This window comes from Zootermopsis nevadensis, unplaced genomic scaffold, assembly GCF_977971745.1.
Source record: "Zootermopsis nevadensis isolate Lab colony 2312 unplaced genomic scaffold, Znev_1.0 Znev_ptg000028l, whole genome shotgun sequence".
Lineage (NCBI taxonomy): Eukaryota > Metazoa > Arthropoda > Insecta > Blattodea > Termopsidae > Zootermopsis > Zootermopsis nevadensis.
The window spans coordinates 14,829,248-14,848,354 of NW_028259160.1; the positions used below are offsets into that span (position 1 = coordinate 14,829,248).

Genomic DNA, 19,107 nt, shown 5'->3' on the forward strand with positions numbered 1-19,107 from the left:
ACTTCCGGAGATAGCCAGCACTTACGTTTTATTTTTGTTATTGTCAACACTTTATTTTTCCACAAAATAAATCTTTCGTTGAATGTGGCTTTAGCAGAAGGCAATGCATAATAGATTTTTTTTCTTTCCGTAGCTCAACACAAACTGCGAACCATCCATGACTGCTTTGCCTGCACTTCCTTCATCACATGACCACAGCACTGACAATGCAGCCTACAGTTCTTCTAATTATTTTTCATCTGATGATGATAATGATACAGATTGCATGTTTCCTTTAGTGCGTTCAACAAGAACACCACAAGTGCTGTGGCACCAGAATGATTCTACCATTTACGTGACGATTATGATCACAGGTGTGCTGAAGTACCACATTAAGTGGAATGTAACGCATTTACAGTTCAGGTATGAACACTTGGGGAAAATGATAATTGCACACTATCTTCTTCTTTGGGGGGGGGGGCTTTTTACAAAAAGAAATTGTAATTTCTGAACTCATCCATATATGTGAATGATTTAAAGTTTGGAATATAGACACGTCCAAGGAGCATTTAAAACTATTCATGTGTACACAGTCACCAGCTAATCATTGGTATTACTAAAACATAATGTTGGTGTTTGCTTCTGTAAAATAATTATTGTTTTTTTCAGTACTAATGTGAATGGACAAGTGTATGAGGTGACACTGGACCTGTATGGCCCAGTCAATGCCTCTAGTATGACTCATATTGCTAAGGGATTTTTTGTACATATCAAGATGATGAAAACTGTAATTGGTAAGCAATATGAATATTCTTTCATATTAAACATGGATTAATAAGGCTGATAATGAACATACTAGAACCTGAATCTCTAATAAAGTATTAAAAATAATTATAGAAATTGTTAAAAATGTTTCAGAATACATGCAACAACATAAATTGTGAGTTAAAAATGTAATAAACTGGAAATTCTGTTATTGCAGTTCTGAAACTGGTATTGTCTAATCTACTTTCTAAAACAAAAGGTTAAGATACCTGTGTAGCCCTTAATGAGACCCTTTTGGACATGTGAACAGTAATTTTAGCATAGATGTGGTCTGTGAATTCCATGTATTTGAAGCAAAGTGCTTGGGAGAATATTTGAATCTTAGAGGGACAGTAATTGTGGTATGGGGGAGATTTGTGTTATTGCTGTGTTGTTACATATTATTATTTATAAGTGGAGTAAGGAAGTCCCTTGGCATTGGAACTTCAAATAGGCCTATTCTACCAAACCCCTAATGATGATGATCATAGGTGCATATGGAGCATTGGTACTATGAAAGTTGTTAGAGGAACTTCAGTACTTGATCTAAAACAAGCCCATTGCAAGTTTGGCTACCACAAATCCAAAATGATATTGAACTTTGTCTGCATGGTAAGAAGCATGCATTTATTAATCTACCTGAACTGTTGCATGTCCAAAACTGTATTTTATATAGCTCTCATTAGGACAAACATATTTCTTTAGGCTATCTTATGCACAGGGACTATACTAAAACTTTGGTTGAGTATGTATATATTTGGTTATAAGAATATTCTGAGAAGCATTAGGTTCAAATGTATATCTGAATTGCATTTACAGGTTTTGATTGGCCACGTCTTCTTTCTTCACACTACAAACAACCATGGCTGAAGTTGGATTTGGAGAAGTACATAAATGACTCTGATAGTGAAGACGTAACCGCGAAATCAGTTTGTAGCAAAGGTAAGAAAAGATATTGCTAAGGACATTTTTTAACAAAATAAAATATATTAATGGATATGAAATGTAGGTTTACACCCAGTTTTGGTAGTTAAGGATTCTGCTAAATGAAATTTACGTGAAACATCCCATGAACTCATTTTATGATATTTTCAAATTGCAGTTCTGTATATTGCCACTTCACTCATCAATCTGTGTATGTAGTATAAATTACACTGTGGGAAAGAGAAAAAAACATGTACTGATTGAAGGAATATACCAGACAGGTCCTGCTTATACTCATCAAAGATTCTTTTACTGTAGGAACAAAAACATGTGGATTCTTAAAATGCAAGGAAACGTTTAAGACTGTCATTAATCTGTGTGTAATATAGATAATGTTGGTTGCAAGATGAAGTAATTGTAAACATTTTGTGTTGTTTATTGTGATGTGTTCAGGGATGACAGATAAGACTGGCATCTCTAAGTACCTGGCACATGTAGTGGCTATGTTATGTACAAATTTTTCTGTTTGATTAAACTGTTTTCTCTGTTGCAGCTCTAAAACAATTACTTTTGCCAAATAAGGAAGTTCAAATTGCTGACACAGGTTTGATTGCTAGGGCTAATGTGGCTCGTATTCCTGTCAGTAACTTTGATGATGATGATGATGATGATGATGTTGATGACGATGATGACTCAGATGTGATGGAAACATCTTACCCTTATGACTCATTAAACTAAAGGAAGTGTAAGATGAATTATATTAAATTTGTTTAATTTAACTCTACTTTATATTCCTGAGAACTCTCCTTTTGTATGTTAGAACTTTTATACCTCATTGTCATAATATAATATGTCTGCTGTTGAATATGTTGTGTTACAAATTGGATATTACAAGTTGGATAAAATGTTTTTATTAAAACCGAGGAAAACTAATTATCATACTGTTGTGTAGATATTATATTTTAAATTTTTATGAACCAAGCCCATCCTGTGTTCACTTCAGTATTTCAGGTTGTGACAATCAACTTTACTGGAGTAGGATTTGAGGTTTTCACGGCAACGAGTCTGAAGATGGCTGTCTTCTGGGTTGTTGCTTCCTGTACTCAAGTAGAAGTTTACCGAAGTTTCAGATGGAGGCAGTGAGGACCTCTGAAGCGTTGGTAAACTTCCACCAGATTAGACAGCACAACAACCCAGAAGACAGCCATCTTCATCTCTACTGAAATTTAAAATAGCTGTTTCATGCTCTAAATTCTACACTTACAGAAGTATACCATCACCAGTACATTTTATAGCATTATTATACTATTCAGAGAAATGTAACTGATCCTTTCAATTAGAAAAATAGAGATTTGGAATGAAGATCAATAAATCGTGTGATAGGTAGAATACATGTGTGGTACTATCGTGTATTTATGGAAACAAAAATGAGTGTGGCCATTACACTGGTCTGCAAACAGAAAAGTAGTTATGTGTTAAGTGAGGACAGTAACAAAAGTAGTTTATTTTGCATGAAATGTGATTGTAGTCTGTGCCTTTGGCATGCCTGAACAGAATTTGTGACTCTGCATATATCAAACAAATCTGTTCAGACGAACAAGAAGCCACTGATGACCGACTTTCCTGTGTATGGTAATAGCACTGTTCACAGATTGAGAGATGGTGAGGCAGGTTCACTTATTTGCCAGCAACTACTACACATGCCAGAACAAATGTGAGTAAGCATTGGGATAGTGTCTGTATTGTACAACTCAAGCGAACGCTGATGTTACACAGAAATGGTCCTAGAAAATTCAAGGCCATCTGTTCTCCCTCCACAACGGCCTTGCAAACTCCCAATCTGTGGACAGTAAGTCTGTTAGCTATACAATCCATATGGACAAGTGTAGATAATCTGTGATGTGCTTCATGAACAGTCCACATAGAAATCAACGTAATGCATGTTAGAAGAATGAAGGATGGGTGAAACTGACAGATGACTAGCCACATGGCATACAGAAGCAACATGCTATAATATGTAAGTACTTATGCCACGGTTCCATGTAGCCTGACAGTTAAATAACCTTACTGATTCTGTAAAGAAATTTGAAAATTGTCAAATGTATTATCTATTTTTAGCTATAGTTTGCAGAAACATTTATATCCTCTGTTTCAGGGAATGCAATGGCTGAATGGATCTTACCAAATTCAGCTTTGGGAAATGACATTGTGAGTAGCTACATGATCAGGAATGACAATGAGATTCATTGCTTTTAATTGCTAGACAGACAAGTTCAGGTATTATAAAATTTGGAATTTTCAGTACATTCAATGAAGTTTTTGCAGGAAATGAGCTACCATGATTTGAAATTCCTTCAAGACAGGTGATTTCCTGATGTTACATACATTTATATAAAATCAAAACAGTGTGCTGAATGGCTCATTTCTTGGGATGGGTGACACTTGACTCCTACCTTCTTGGCAAATGAAGACATTATTAGGTCATTTATCACACAAATCCCAGATGTTGGAAACACACAAAGGTTCTGAAATTTTGAGACATATTGATGTGGCTGATTCACTAAGAAGACTTCCATGCAGTGTTATGTTTCAAAGTGTTCTGCAAGAATAAAAGAACTGACATTTACTTCAGGAAATAATGCATGTGAATTTATTAATTCCTCATTACACATTACTGTTTTGGCAAAAATAAGGCATTTCACTATACTGTATTATTAAAATAAATTCCTCTAACACACTGCAGCAAAAACCATTACTTGTTATTTCTGTTCTTCCGTCAAAGATGCCATCTTTCACACCAGTACAGAACACGTGGAAAAACTGTTGATATATATATATATATATATATATATATCCATCCTTGTCAGTGGCAACTGTTAAATCTTAGAATTGAATAATAATAAGTATTTCTAGAATTTATGCTTAGAACTTTATAACAAGCCTCATTTGTTAGTTTTGTTCTGATATACTTTTAAATTTTTAAAATCCTCAATGATTTAATTACATATAGTTATATATTGACTTTGTTTCTGAATCTGGTTTCATATTGTCTTCATATATATATATATATATATATATAGTTATCAACATTTTCTTCAGATCAGTTTTTTATTGGCCTTTAGGACAATTTTGAGTTATTCTCTGTGGTATTTTTTCTTCCCTCAACAGACCAACATCAGCAGCATAAACAATGGCATATTTTAGAGCAAAATTATAAAATGATCAGTATAAAGCAGCCCCTTTTTATTTCCCATTGTAAACTCAAAAAGTATTACATAAATGTTTATACCTATACAAACTCTACTAGACATCCTACATACACCATTTAAATTAACTTAAGTTCCTTGGACAATATGTATTCATTTCTTTCCTCACTGAACACAGACATTTTAAAAATCTGTAAGTGTTTGACATACTCATCCATTATGTTACAGCTTTCTGTAATAGTTGTCTTATGTCAAAGATGTTTTGATATTCGACCTACTACTGTGGCACCCACATTCATGAGCAACTATTTCATTCACTTGTGAACACCATGAAATTTGCCAGACGAATACTGTTTGAAATTTTCTTATCAAATTAACAAAAGATGGTTTCTCAGAAATTACTTCAGTTTTGTCTCCAGTTTTATAACTATGTAAAATAACCATTTCTTTCTATTACTCTTTATTTCTTCCATAGATATGCAGTCATTAAAAAATTCTGTTTTCTTAACTGCTCTTTCAGAAGAAAACTTCTTTACTTAAAAGGCCAGATCCAAAAATACACTATATTCTTCATGACTGAAACATCTTCAAAATTTATAGTTTTTTGTGAGGTTCCTCAAAATTTTTTTACAAGTCTGAACCTTTAGAGAAAGAAAATGTAGCTTCTCTTTTAGTTGTAATAAATATGTGTATGGAGATTTTCCCTCTCTGTAAGATTTACAATGAAACAAAACATGTGATTGCAACAGAAATAGTTTATGTAAAATTTAACGAGAATGAACCAACACTTGTCCATGACCAAAGTATAAACGTTAAATGATTAATTTCTGTTTTTTCTCACACACCATCACTTAATATTATACAAAATGCAAACACATAAAGTTGGGCACTTCATTAAGTGTTGTAGAATTCTATTAAGTGTTGCACTGTATAAAAAAGAAAAATATTGTTCCTAATGATGTGTATTTGCAATGAAAATGTGATTACAGTGGGCATGTGTTCAACATCTTTACAGATGGAAGGAATGTTTTTACCAACTCTTGTAGCATTTCATCTTTCTCAGTAGGATTATCACTTAAGTCTACTGAAGACAAACAGATGCAAGGTTCCAGGTACTTGACTTCATCTGGAATGTTGATGACATTGCTTCTCAGAGACAGGATTTGTAGTGACATTAGTGCAGGCATCCCATGAAGGTTTGCAATGTTGTTGCTGTCCAGCTTCAAGACCTAATATCAACATATCGCAGTGTACACTGATCAGTACCAAAATTAAAGGACATCAAATTGGTCAATAGTATATTTGGATTAAGAATTAAATTAAGAGTTCCCAGCATAAGCTTCCATCAACACTTGTCTATAGAGCAATGCTTCCATTACTCTGATATGTGGACAGAAAATTTGTTTGAAAACAAATTCTTATTAATCAGGGTGACACAGCTACAATACATTTATCTTGTGTTTTGAGGGTTCTCAGTTTGAATCTGCTGCTATTTTATGGTGTTTCTTAGTCCTTGGTAAATACTGGGATAGCAACTTGAAATTAGTCATGACAGTTCTCAATGAACATGATCATCTACTCACCTGTTATAAAGCTAAATAACCTCTGCAGTTGATACACTGACAATAGCTAACATAATCCAAGAATTATATGAACTGGGACAGCCCAGTCAGTAACTTGCTGTGGGTGAACACATCCGTCTAGAAACCTTACACCTTTCTGTTCTCTGCCACTGTTAATACCATTACATTAATGTTGTAACCCCTATCAATGTGATATTGCATATAGTATATATAGCACTGTCCTTGGAAAAAAGTAACAAACCTGGCAGCACTGAAGGGGGTGAAGTTGAGACAGAGAGTGGCCACTTAGATTGTTGTTGCTGAGGTCAAGTGTGTGCACACAACTCAAGTAATGGCAGTGGTAGAGGGCTGTCAGATTGAGGCATGACAGATCGATATTCTGGTCTAGCTCATTGTTCTGATCAAAGGCATATTCCATCTTATATCGGCTCCCTGAAAGCATGCAAACAAAATCAAAAACCTTCAAGTTTAAGATCTTTGTCTTCCATTTATACAAAAATCTACCTTATAAAGGACAGGAAGCTGTAAAAAAATCTGCCTCTACAGATCTGATATCGGCAAACAATCCAGAATGCAGTGTGTAAAAGTAGGGAAGAAGCACATTTTAGTTACTTAGTTTTCAGAGTCTGCTGTAGTTTATGATATATTGGCATATTTGACATTAAAATTGTTCTTAATAAAATTATAATTTGAATAAAATAGTTTCTGAGGATGTAAATAAATTCACCTTGTTAAACATTGTGTTCAGTGTTCACCTACTGGTATGAGAAATACATGATCTTGGGTTTCAGAATAAGGAATTTATGGAACAGCTGAATAAGGACCCAGAACCCTAGAATAGTTTTTAGTAAAATTAACAGGAAATAGTTCTGTTTATTTTAAATATTACTGTGAACTGTTTCAGGATATGGTCAGTGGCAGACTCTTGTGAACACAGTAATGAACCCTTCAGGCTTCATGAAAAACATTTCTTGATGAACTGAGAGACCTTCAGCTTCCCAAGAAGATTCTACTCCATGAAGATTACTGGGTGCTAAAGTTTTACATGCATAGTGAGTAACTAACACAGATCTTTGTAATATCCACTACGATGAGGATCCACTTGAATCAGTTGGCTTAGTCTGGCAAGTGTATCTTCTTGGTACTTGTGCCTGTCAACAGCTTGCATCAGCAGCACAGATGTTAGCAGTGTCCCTGCAACAGTGCCAACATTATCACTGATCACTTCGCTGCGCCATGCATGCCACTTCAATATAAAATCTAAGAATAGTATAGCTGGCCTCTATTTCTTTTCTAAACATAATTTTTTAAGGGTTCACTTTTTCATTCTGCCACTTTTGAGGCCTGTTTACAGTCTGTCACCATATTAAATTTGTAAGCAGAAGCCAACCTCATCTTCATAACATTTCTGAAGAAATTCTGGCAACCAAATCATGATATAATCATTAGCCCTTTAGAGCCAACTGTAAACAGCTATTATTCCCATGGACAGCATTAACCAGTTGATCTTTGTAATGGTGAAGTGGTGGTTTCTTTGCAGTATGGACTGAATTGCTTTGGCTTCAAGGGTTAATGTGTATGACATAACATGGGACTTGAATAGTAATGGCATAATATGTAGAACATGTTTGATAAACAGTCTGTAACCTTTGAACAGAAATGCAATAACCATAGAACTACAAAGAGCTGAATAATAATTTTCACTTTAATTTTACATTTATTTGTAACTTTTAGGATTTTAAGACCAAACATTTTTATCAGTAAGAACACAACATAATGTAACAGATGGATACATTTCAAAAGCAATTTAAAAACTCATGTAAGATTTATTATGTACATAACAATTTGCCATATAATATTGTTAGGATTAAACAAAGGCTGTAAGACAGGACATGTAGTATGCATGTGAGAAATGTATACACAAGTTTGGTTGGAAAACCTGAAGGGAACAGACAACTTGAAATGTCTAGGCACAGATAAGAAGGTAATATTAAAATGAGTTTTACAGATACAGAGTGTGATGATGTGGGCTGGATCCATGTGACTCATAGGGTCCAATAGTATGCTGTTGCAAACAAGATAATGAATCATCATGTTCCATAAAAGCAGCATCTTCCACATTCACAGTGCTGTCATGATAAGAAGGTGGAAATTTGTGCCAAAGAGGTCTATACTTTGTCACATTTGCTCTCTCTACACAGTGGGACAACAGCACTGGAGCTAGAATCACGTCTTGCACTCACACTTGCTGTCTGGTTCCAGGTCAAGAAGTTGTGTGCAGGAGTCAAGTTCATCCTGTAGAACTGAAGTGATGCCCTCACTGAAACCAGCACTGAACTGCGGCTTGGTACTCGCCTTAAGTTTCCCTGAGTTAAGTGACATATAATGTACAAGAGATGATCCACTGTGTAAGGATACAGTTATAGCCAGTGTCTTGTCTCCTGAGAGCAGTTCCTTTGGTAGTGCGGAAATCTGTTGTCTGTCAAGGTACTATAAAATTATTCACATTTCTTAGTGTTTCCAATTAGTTACATGAATTACAGCAATGAAAACTGCACAGAAGGCCAAATACATAGAATGTTTCTACAAAAGATAGTTGTGACCGTACTAAGCAGCAGTCCATTATGACTGTTTAGACTACAAAAATGCTGCCGATTATTATTGTTGTTGTTGTTACATTTTGCATTCAATGGTATACTGTTGCTGAGTAGCAGAGTACATTTCCACAAATCAGTTTAATCAGATCACAATCACAAGATACCTAGCCCCCATAAATCTAACAGCAAAGGAGAGGCACAATGAACTACAAATCTCATGATATAATACAATGGTGATACTCTTGACTCTACTATTCCGTCATCAACATAAAATAGTATTTTCCCACCTCTGAAAATAACAGGTGTCCCTAGTTGACTGCTAAAAGGATACCCAAACATGCGAGTACTGCTGACCATTGGTGCTTTTCCAAGTGGTGGGAAAATTGTCACCATTCAGCTGTAGTTCTAAACGTATCTTAGATTTGTCGCAGATGACACTGACACTGTGAGTCAGTGAGACACAGACTGTGTCATAAGAAACATGAACCTGGGCTAGTCTCAATGCCTGTAGGGTCCGTCCAAGCAACCATCTCTGGTAGAACCAAGCACTCTGATCACTGGGGTCAGTGAAGGCGGCATTCTGAACAATCTCCAATTCTGTGACAAAAGTAGTAATAAAATGGACTCGTAGATCACATGGACTTACTTTAACACCAAATGAAGTTACATCACAAACTACTAAGAATAAAAATAAGGAACAGGCAAATGAAACATATTAAAAATATTTGCATAATTACATATACAAATCTACTTTATATATTGTTTTGTATGGGTATGGAACTTGGTTGTTCAGTCTAAGGGAAGAATATAAAGTGGGGTTGTGTGAGAGTTAGGTGCTGAGGAGAACATCTTGACCAACAAGAAAGTAATGGGAAGCTGCAGTTGATTTACATAATGAAGAGCATCATAATATTTAAATTCTAAAGGGTTCTGACGATGGTAGATTACATTTAAGGATTGAAAAAGTCCAGGCAAAGAAAAATTTTAAATCATAATATTTACTCTTCGCAGAATGTTGTGGTGAAGAAGGTGATATGGACAAAACATGTAGATTGCATGGGTCTGCAGATAATATATACAAAATTTTAGTCAGAAGATCTGAAGAGAACAGGCCACTTGGAATACCCAGTATAGAGGTAAGGATAATATTAATATAGATATTAAAAGAAAAAGGGTGTCTGGATGGAGACTGGATTCAATTGGTCAGGTAGGTTGTCATGAACATAGTAATGAAGGCGAGGAATTTCTTGACGAAGTGAGCAACTACTAGCTTCTTAAAAGGACTTTCCCCATGGGGTTAATTCATCTAAATATTCACCTTCCTTGTGTTTTCTTTCTTGAATGGGTAATTTTCCCATAGGATCTGGATATATGAGTGGCAACAGTCGGCTGCGGTAATGCCATGAGGAATAGTTAGAGAAGTTGGCCAGTATCTTCTTGCTAGTGTATTCAAACTCATCTGCAGCAGGAACTTGTGACCTTTCCACCACAAAACGACGATAATCCCAACAATGTACTGGAAAAAAAAAATTAACCCACTGGGATACTAATTGGTCTCTGACACACTGAGTGTTACAGGTAATTCTGTATTTTAGTTAGTGTTGATGATGATGTAGTAGTAAAATATACAGCAAAGTTATGTTATAAATTAGAGGAAGGTTTGCTTTTCACTCTGTGGGAGACAACTGAGGTGTAAAAGTAAAGTAAAGCTGTCCCACTATATGCCATGTAAGCACTTGGGGAGAGAGGTTGTATAGCTCCTACTCATTCTTGACCTCAGCACTAGATGGGGGTGAGTGGTCAGCATCATTCCCAGCTGCACTTCACTCCCAGGAAAGGACCCCAGGAGCCATTGGGTAGGAGGCTGAGTGGGCCCCAGAAGCGGTCTGGACGCAGAGGCTAGAGGAAAAATCCTGTCTAGTCTGTAGCCAGTCACTATACTGACAACTATGCCAGCTCATGAACTGAGGTGTACGTTTTGTAATCCATGTTCATCTAGACTTTTTAGTTGAAATGCTCGGGATTGCAGCTGGGCGTAATATTACGCCCGGCTTTAAGCCTAATTTCTTCAGCTCATAACTTTGTAACGATTAATGCCAGCGCAATGAGGTTTGTAGTACTCTGTTGTGGAAAGTTTTCTGTGTGTGAAGATCCGGCAACCCTGTTGAGTATCTTTTGAACGACTACCTGGGAGTCTAAAAATAGACGACTGGCCTCAGTTTTACAATGGAGAACCCTTCAAGCAGTCGTGTGTTATCTGATGCTGAACAAATATCACTTCTAGACGAATTATTGGAAGTGACAATTATAGTAGCTCGGACACTGAGAGTGTAGACTTTGACTATACACAGTTGGTGACACCGGCAACGGTAGCGATTAGTGATAATGAGATTGACAATGGTGGTGGCGAAAGCCAGGAAGAAATTGTAGAAGCAAATTCAGGTATTGTTTCCGGCAAGTATATGTGGGAAAATATAGACTCATTTCCTGCTTCAAGAGAAGCATTTGGTAATGTATATGGTCCTCGGTTCGACACGGCTGAACTAGATGTCGTGAGTTCATTCGAAAACATTTTCGATACAGCTCTTGTGCAGCTCATTGTAGATGAAACCAACAGATATGCTAAGCAATAAATTTCTAAAAGTGCCCATCCTCTCACATTTCGATCTAGGATTAGGAAGTGGCAAGATGTCACAGTAGACGAAATTTATGTGGTTTTGGCTCTATTTATGTTGATGGGCATTGTTCAAAAGCCTACAATCAGATCTTATTATTACCGGCTGCTGTACACTCCGTTTTCAACTTCTGATCCATTTGCTCCCATTGGTCACACACAGAGAGCTCATCTTATAAGGTAAGATTACAAAACCATCTTTTAAGAGGATTTCAGTGAAAAATTCATAATTATATCTCATATAGTTCAAAAGTTATGGGAAAAAAACGTATTTTACAGCAAAATTTAAACGGGCATTTAAAAAATACTACCGCCGGAACAGCACAACAGCGGTATATGCTGGGTATTTAAAATTCCGCGTCAACAGGTTAAGGAAGAGCAGGTGATCCTCAACAGAATTTTTAAAATAATATTAGATTCTTTGTATAAACAGTTTGTCCTACAGTTTCAACTTACAGTTTCTTTCATCCAGGTCCAAGTACTTGTTACACAGTGCCAGTTCTTGCTTCCAAATGGGTATTGGCATATTATCTAGAACCCATCTTCTGTGATGCCACGCAGCATATGACTTGGGATTAGCACGCAGGCATTGTTCGATTAAGCATAGCTCAGCCTGCATTTGTTGCTGTAAATCATCTTCAGTTCTTTGAAAATAAAGCAAAATGTTACAGTGCCTCCATAATCACAAATAAACTTGATGATCTGAGGTTCTCATGGTGGTGAGCATGAAGATGGTTGTCTTCTGGGTTTTACCTGCCTCCATCATCAGGGCCTCGTGATGGAGGCAGCAAGGACCTCTGAAACTCTGGTAAACTTTCATCAGACTACATAGCACTGCAACCCATTAGACAAACTTGGTGACCAGAATTAAAGAAAAATTACAGGATTTTTGGTAGCAACTGTACTTTTATCTTGTGTATTGTACTTTTAAAATAGGTTGTACATTTCTGTTATAACTACAGAATTTGGATTTCTGATTTAGAGTATTTGCTCACTATTGGTTCATTCAAATCTCATCTCTATTTGTGATCAAATCTCTGAAAATGTTGGATTTCTGTAATTCTTCTAGTCACAACTGTGTGGCTGGTGGTGTCAAAATTATGAATCTAAAATGCTCCATCACTCCTAAATATATTGTATAGTGAATATGTCACTAGAGTATAAGAGCAGTAGTTATTATAAGTAAACTCTGTATGTCATTTGAAAAACCTGGTATCAACAAATATATGTTCCTGATATCTTCATTGCAGAAATTATAGAAATATGTTCAAACAGTTTTTTGTTCTGTATTTTCTGTAGGGGAAAAATTCAAACAAACCAACGTTCCCATTAGTATGTCTGGCTGACATCTTTCTCCCTTTACTTTTGTATTATATTTCCTAAAAGAGGTAGTACAGTTTCTTGAAGGCAACTTTTATTCTAGAAAATTAAGTTCAAAGTACTCTACTATGGAAAATCAACAGTTACTCTTTCTTTTAGTGAAGTTTAAAACATGATCAGCTATTCCATTTAAAGCTTTGTATCTAATCTCTCAAAACATAATATATGTGTTATTGAGCCCATGAAAAACTGACAGTTGCCCTTTCAGAAATGTTACTTACTCACTGTATAGTGCAGGAAATTATTTGAAAAGCCAATAGTATATTCAGCTTGTCAATAGCCCATTTATTTTATGGAACCTGAAGGTGCATCACCATGTTCACAAAAGCCCACCACCATACTCAATCCTGAGCTACTTGCATCCAGTTCGCTCCATCGATTCCTGTCTCCCTAAGCTGTTTCTTCTTCTTAATGTTATCCTCCCAACCAATAACCTGTAAACACCCCTCCCCGATACATGCCGCATGTCCTGCCCACCTCATCCTCGATTTAATCACCCTAACAATATAAGGTGAGGAGGATAGGTCATGAAGCTCATCATATGCAGTTTTTCATGAGCTGTCTCCCTCTCTTATTAGATCCAAATATCTTCCTCTACACTCTGTTCCTTTCAGAACTGTTACCTGTTAAAAAGTCACCACCTGTTAACTTTTAGGGTTAAAACCAAATAAATGCTGTTTTCTTGTGATATATTTACTTTTGTTAACTGACATATGGTAAGAAGTTAACTGACTCGATTTTTTGGATTAGCAGTCCTAATTAACAATAATTGTAATAATCCTATTGTACACTCCACTCATACCGTTGACCTTCATCCTTAAAATGGAGCAGAACCTCCCGTCTGATGTTCCATAGTGTAGTAATATCAGGATTGGCTGTCAAGAGTTGTGCTGAAATTGCAAGAGATTCCTCATCATATTCTCCAGTTTTGCGCTGAAACAAGTAACACTCATGTGTGGATCATGTTGAGAAAAAATAAACTGTACTGCAAGAAATTGGTATTAGTGTCACAAAGCGTCAGTGTTACTTCATGTCATTAGTAAGTACCTTTGTGAAAGCTTTCTCAATTCCTGTTTGGTATAATTTTAATTTCTTTTCTTTTTCCTTTCTCTTTGCTTCTTTATCTTCTGCATTGGTATTTGTCTTCACCCTACCATGCTGTAAATAAAGAATGCGGAATAGGAAACAACCACATAATATATTGTACAATTTCTGTGCAAACAATGTTACTGTAGAACTTAACTCACATGGAGACAGAATGGATTTTATAAAATAGTTTTTATGTAATTGGCTTGTGTTGTGTCCAATTCTTATATGACATGGTTGAATAGGTGAAAAAATTCTATTTACATGTATTAACGAACTTCAATTAGTGCATTCTGAGTTTGATAGCCCTATTATAACCTCTGATTTGACATTAAAGAACTAAGGGCAAACAAAATATTGACTCAGTGGCAGGTTTTGTAAGTTAGAATTGCTTAGTGATAATGTACTAAGCCAAATTCAAAGAAGTGTTTCTGCAAGTGCAACTTCTTTGTATATGATGTGGATTGTCAACCTTGGGATCATAATTTAAACATGAATCAAAGACGGTTAGATTTACACCTCAGAAATATGAATAGTATACTGACTTACTACTTGAGCTATTGTATGCACATGCACTAAATATAATATAATTTCTAGTACTATATTTTCAAGCACATGAGTTTTGTAAATATCATCAAGACCAGAACACTGCAACCTAACCTTAAATTTCATCATTTCATATTACTCTACAAATACTCTTACTGGTCTCTTCAAGAATCTCTACACAAGCATAACTCTATAATTAAGTACAAAAATTATTTCTACATATTTCAGACTTTATAAATCTATAATAATATTATGACTACGCGTTACGCCCACCATATTGAATTCAAGAATTTGATCACTAATATCAACATGACATTGCAGCCAACAAGTAGGTAGGCAATATGGTATCGTAGAATATCCCTTACAGGACCATTGGTGATGGGCACCGTGGCTTTGGAAAAATTGTTTTAAGTTCTGTGATTTGAGATTCGTAGAGGCTAAATAAGAAAAGATGAAGGTGCGTGGAATCGTGTTTTCTTGAAAGAGCAAATACTGTCTGGACTGTACGTCACATTTCTTGGTATTCTCAAACATTACTTTTTGTATTTAAAATGGCAATTAAGAATGTTTCGAAGCAAAAACTGTCGAAGTCAATCTTGGAGATGAAGGTATGTACAGTTACTGTTTAAGGATAAAGGCAATCGTGGTGGTGTATCATGAGATTGAAAAATGTATACCGAAATACTTTTCCTAATTTTAAAATATAAACTGATAGTTGCACAACAATGCTGCCTGATGATATTTTTGTGCATTTTTGTTTTTGTCTATTTACTTTCGGAGAGATTTAAACATGTTGTATGAATACTTGAAACACATATGGTGGTTTCACAGATTTGATATGTTATTTTAAAATCAGGTTTCTGTGCAGAAGCATCAGTTTATGCACAAGTAATGAAGTGTACGTATATTGTATGAAATGACATGTTCTACATCCTTTGGTTGAGTCCTAAGAAGGATCTATGGAATGTAAATAAACTACTCATGACTGTGAGCTTGAGAGTTGTATTTCATTAACTTCATGCTAATGTATGAATACAAAGTAGGAGTGCTAAAGATGTGACTGACATTGTCATATTGATGTTTGTTTAGAGAGTTAAAGAATAATAAGCACTATCCTAAAACATGATAAGTGATTATTGCAGAGTTTTATTTTTTTAACTGTAGACTGATGTGAAGAAATATTTTCACCTAATTACTATTCTAGGCTATGGGCCAAATTTTGCAGTACAGTGGTTAAGACAACTGTTTGATGAGGTTGATATTTTGAGGTCATTGCAGAATTATTTTATTTCTATATTTACAGTTCATGAAACGAAGCAAGGAAAAGGCACTAAGAGAACAAGATGCTGAAGAGACCCAAGCTATGTTTTCAGATGTCATTACAGAGGACATGAAACGTGGAGTGTGAGTTCAGAGAACAATTATATTAAAATATTTGCATCCTTTGCATTATTATTATTTAACATATGATGCAAGATGAAAAGTTATGACACATCTTTGTAGTGTTATGTTTTTGACATAAATATGTCTATACAGAAGGGTGTGTAAATATGGACCGACAATGGTCAGCTTTTATATGAACTCTTGCGTGCATTGTTATGTTACCTAGGAAACTAATTGTTACATCATCTGTTTACATGGCATTGTGCCGTCAACAATCCGCTTTCGTTATTGCGGAAAGAGCTGAGCTGTTAATCGCTTGTAGAAGAAGTGCGTCGTAGACTAGATAATTGTGTGCTGGTAAAAACGTTGTAGAATATCACAAGTACTTAACTTATATAAGAATTATTAAGATATCTGTTGCTGCGTTTGTGTGTTGCGTCATACTATTTAGAGATAACAAGATGGATGACATTGAAGCTAAAAGAATCGGTATTGCAGAATATATGACACAGTACAGAAAACGTAAAAAAATAAAAGTATTAAATAATGAACCTGAAGTTCCCAAAAAGAATACCAAAAACTAATGCTGAACATATGAGGGAATATAGAAATCGCAAGAAGCAATTATTGCAAGTTAATGCTTCCACATCATTAGCAAGTACAAGCATTCCTACAAGAATCAGACAACCAAGGTATGACAATGCAACAGAATATTTTCATAAGCATTTTAATGAAAATAGAGTCCATAATACAGAATATATGACACAGTACAGAAAACTTAAAAAAATAGAAGTATTAAATAATGAACCTGAAGTTCCCAAAAAGAATACCAAAAACTAATGCTGAACGTATGAGGGAATATAGAAATCGCAGGAAGCAAACATCGTTTGTTCCCAAATATACAGAGATGTTTTCAGTTATGGCCACAGAAGGTCGTAAAACAATGCCCATAATATTGGCAGGAGATTTTAACATTGATTTAAAGGAGGGGGAAAATCAAAGCTTTGTCACATTTATGGAGGAAACGTTTGGTTTAATGTTGATGTCAAATCCTCAGTGTAGTACTACTAGATCAAAATCTTGTATAGATATGGTGTTTGCACAAAATGTTGATACTCTAAAGTGCACAAATTTTATAACATATTTCAGCTACCATAGACACATCTTAAGCGTAACTAATTGAAGTTAAATAAACATTGTCTTAATCAAACTGTTTACTCAATTGTAAAGCATGTATAAAGGAAATATTTAGAATAAAGCTAATATATAAACTTCCTTTCATTGTATTTATTGCTTAAATATGATTTAAATACAAAGACATATTTACGTCAGATTCTCCGGAACCACGGTTCCACTGTCAACTTTTTAACACTAGTGAAATGTTATCACTTTTGGTGAGTGTTCATTGTCATTGTTCAGTATTCATATTATGTAAGTGAGAAATTGTTCTTCCGATGAACCTGCTACAAGTAGCCTTGGTCATTGTGACCCTTGGGTTATGAGTGGACGTGTCATAGCCCCCTTGTTTATCTTATGCTGGCCATCATATTTCTTCTAACCTAATCCTGACCTAACTTTATCCAACCCAACCCCAAGAGGATTAGATTAGGTTAAATCATGGTATAAGTCAGATTTAAGTTAGGTTGTGATTAGGTCAGATACACAAGATCTGCCTGTAAACAAAGGATCACATTGACAAAAGTGCTCACCATTGTTATATATGCAATAGCTGCCTGTATCTGTTCTAATGAGTCAACAGTTTTATCTACAGGAGATATTGTATAGTTTGTGTAATTTGTGTCTCATCTTTCAGGTGTAAATACATAATTGAACCCAGCTTTGTGCCATGTGAAAATCTGATAGTTGGACGACTCTCCTTTCATGGAATGAATCCGGAAATAGAAAGAATTTTAGAGTTGGAACTTCAAGCTGATCATGCAGAAGTTGTTAATGAAAAAGATGTTTCTGATTTTGAAATGGCAAGTCGATATAACATACTGGTAGGGACAGTTAGTCGCAAATTCAACTCCAAGAGAGATCGTGGGAACCTACAAGAATGTGACACTGAACAAAGGATAAAGAAAGTGAAATTTATGAAACCAGATTGTGATTAATAAAAAAACTTGGTTTTCGTATTGTTTTTCTATTATCCATTTAATATAATGCTAACATATGGAATTCTTATTGTATGTGACTGGTTCTCTTCTTCGTCTGCAGTTTTAAGGAAAGGAAGTGTTACTTTTAATAAAGAATGTAATTTGGTACATTGTAACTGTCAATATTAAAACCTTGCTCAATTTAGATAAGACACCGACTCTTGTGCATTTAACATCCAGTGTGGTATTACATAAAGTATGGTTTTATAAAGTGTGACCTTTTATGCTTTATAACAAACCATCGTCTTATGAATTTATTTGTTTGCCACTGATGATGACGACCTCTTGAGGTTCAAATGTGTTTGGCACTAAGTGTCTTTTCAAAGTGTAAACACTTTTGTTTGCATGCATGATTTTATATATTATACCTGTCATATTTTCATTAGCTTGCTGGGACTGTGGTAGAAACATTTGTAGAAAAGACATGTTTTACATTTAAATAAACTTTCATATGTTATGTTATTGAACCTTGATGTTCTGGAACACATCCAAAAATAAATTGTAGAAGACTTTATGGATGACGATTGCTAAGTTTGTAAAACAATGTGCTGGACAGCAAGTGATGAATTCCCAGTAGATGCAAGGACTTTTCTCTTCACCCATCTAGCCTCCTGTACATTGTATACTGGGGACAGCTCATCCACTGGGGGGTTAAAGTGACAAGATTATGGATCTCATCATTCACATTCATTTAATGGTGAGATAGTGAGAGGAAAGATTAGGATGGTGTATAAAATCATGAGTTCTTACAAATAAAGCACCAATTCAGAGATGATTTTATGATTGTTG

General features: G+C 35.2%; 3 protein-coding genes and 1 long non-coding RNA gene across 9 annotated transcripts in view; 3 read left to right on the plus strand and 1 right to left on the minus strand.

The window, feature by feature from the left end:
• The window catches only part of LOC110832877 (putative ATP-dependent RNA helicase TDRD12), a 35,269-nt gene extending 26,768 nt beyond the window's left edge, over window positions 1–8,501 (plus strand). For 2 of the 5 annotated variants that reach the window (XM_022070309.2, XM_022070310.2), the window contains exons 26-29: window positions 134–402; window positions 649–773; window positions 1,603–1,725; window positions 2,261–2,646. In XM_022070309.2, the coding sequence (XP_021926001.2) occupies window positions 134–402; window positions 649–773; window positions 1,603–1,725; window positions 2,261–2,445 (702 nt within the window). In that variant the 3' untranslated portion in view covers window positions 2,446–2,646. Of the gene's footprint in view, window positions 1–133; window positions 403–648; window positions 774–1,602; window positions 1,726–2,260; window positions 2,647–3,623; window positions 3,725–3,862; window positions 5,536–7,400 lie in introns of those variants that run through there. The other 3 variants (XR_015537531.1, XR_015537532.1, XM_087357673.1) reach the window with 3 other exon arrangements.
• Window positions 4,934–15,020, minus strand: RabGGTa (Rab geranylgeranyltransferase subunit alpha). Its single transcript, XM_022070313.2, has 10 exons — window positions 14,783–15,020; window positions 14,195–14,305; window positions 13,950–14,080; window positions 12,224–12,411; window positions 10,412–10,609; window positions 9,425–9,690; window positions 8,740–8,968; window positions 7,562–7,690; window positions 6,738–6,928; window positions 4,934–6,142 (listed from the first exon to the last, which is right to left on the minus strand). The coding sequence occupies exons 1-10, from the start codon at window positions 14,906–14,908 to the stop codon at window positions 5,897–5,899; spliced, it is 1,815 nt and encodes a 604-aa protein (XP_021926005.2). The 5' UTR covers window positions 14,909–15,020; the 3' UTR covers window positions 4,934–5,896.
• LOC110832882 (uncharacterized) lies at window positions 8,847–13,041 on the plus strand. Its single transcript, XR_002544078.2, has 2 exons — window positions 8,847–8,983; window positions 10,105–13,041. It is a non-coding gene; the product is annotated as an uncharacterized LOC110832882 (long non-coding RNA).
• A 159-nt stretch (window positions 15,021–15,179) lies between the features above and the next one.
• On the plus strand, window positions 15,180–18,839 carry Mpp6 (M-phase phosphoprotein 6). 2 transcript variants are annotated; one of them, XM_022070318.2, is made up of 3 exons: window positions 15,180–15,387; window positions 16,083–16,183; window positions 17,976–18,785. In XM_022070318.2, the coding sequence occupies exons 1-3, from the start codon at window positions 15,331–15,333 to the stop codon at window positions 18,274–18,276; spliced, it is 459 nt and encodes a 152-aa protein (XP_021926010.1). In that variant the 5' UTR covers window positions 15,180–15,330; the 3' UTR covers window positions 18,277–18,785. The 2 variants fall into 2 exon arrangements, with proteins under 2 accessions (XP_021926010.1, XP_021926012.1); XM_022070320.2 differs by lacking the exon at window positions 15,180–15,387 and adding an exon at window positions 16,614–16,854 and having other exon boundaries at window positions 16,085–16,183; window positions 17,976–18,839.
• The last annotated feature ends 268 nt before the right edge of the window (window positions 18,840–19,107 follow it).

Bases quoted from the DNA above. Each gene is read 5' to 3' on its own strand.
- Mpp6 (XM_022070318.2), top strand. From the start codon at position 15,331: ATGGCAATTAAGAATGTTTCGAAGCAAAAACTGTCGAAGTCAATCTTG. The intron at 15,388-16,082 runs GTATGTACAGTT...CTATATTTACAG, and splicing joins AGTCAATCTTGGAGATGAAG to TTCATGAAACGAAGCAAGGA. The intron at 16,184-17,975 runs GTGAGTTCAGAG...CTCATCTTTCAG, and splicing joins GAGGACATGAAACGTGGAGT to GTGTAAATACATAATTGAAC.
- RabGGTa (XM_022070313.2), bottom strand. From the start codon at position 14,908: ATGATGAAATTTAAGGTTAGGTTGCAGTGTTCTGGTCTTGATGATATT. The intron at 14,306-14,782 runs GTAAGTCAGTAT...CTTTATTTACAG, and splicing joins TGCATACAATAGCTCAAGTA to CATGGTAGGGTGAAGACAAA. The intron at 9,691-10,411 runs GTGAATATTTAG...CTTTTGTCACAG, and splicing joins AGAAAGAAAACACAAGGAAG to AATTGGAGATTGTTCAGAAT.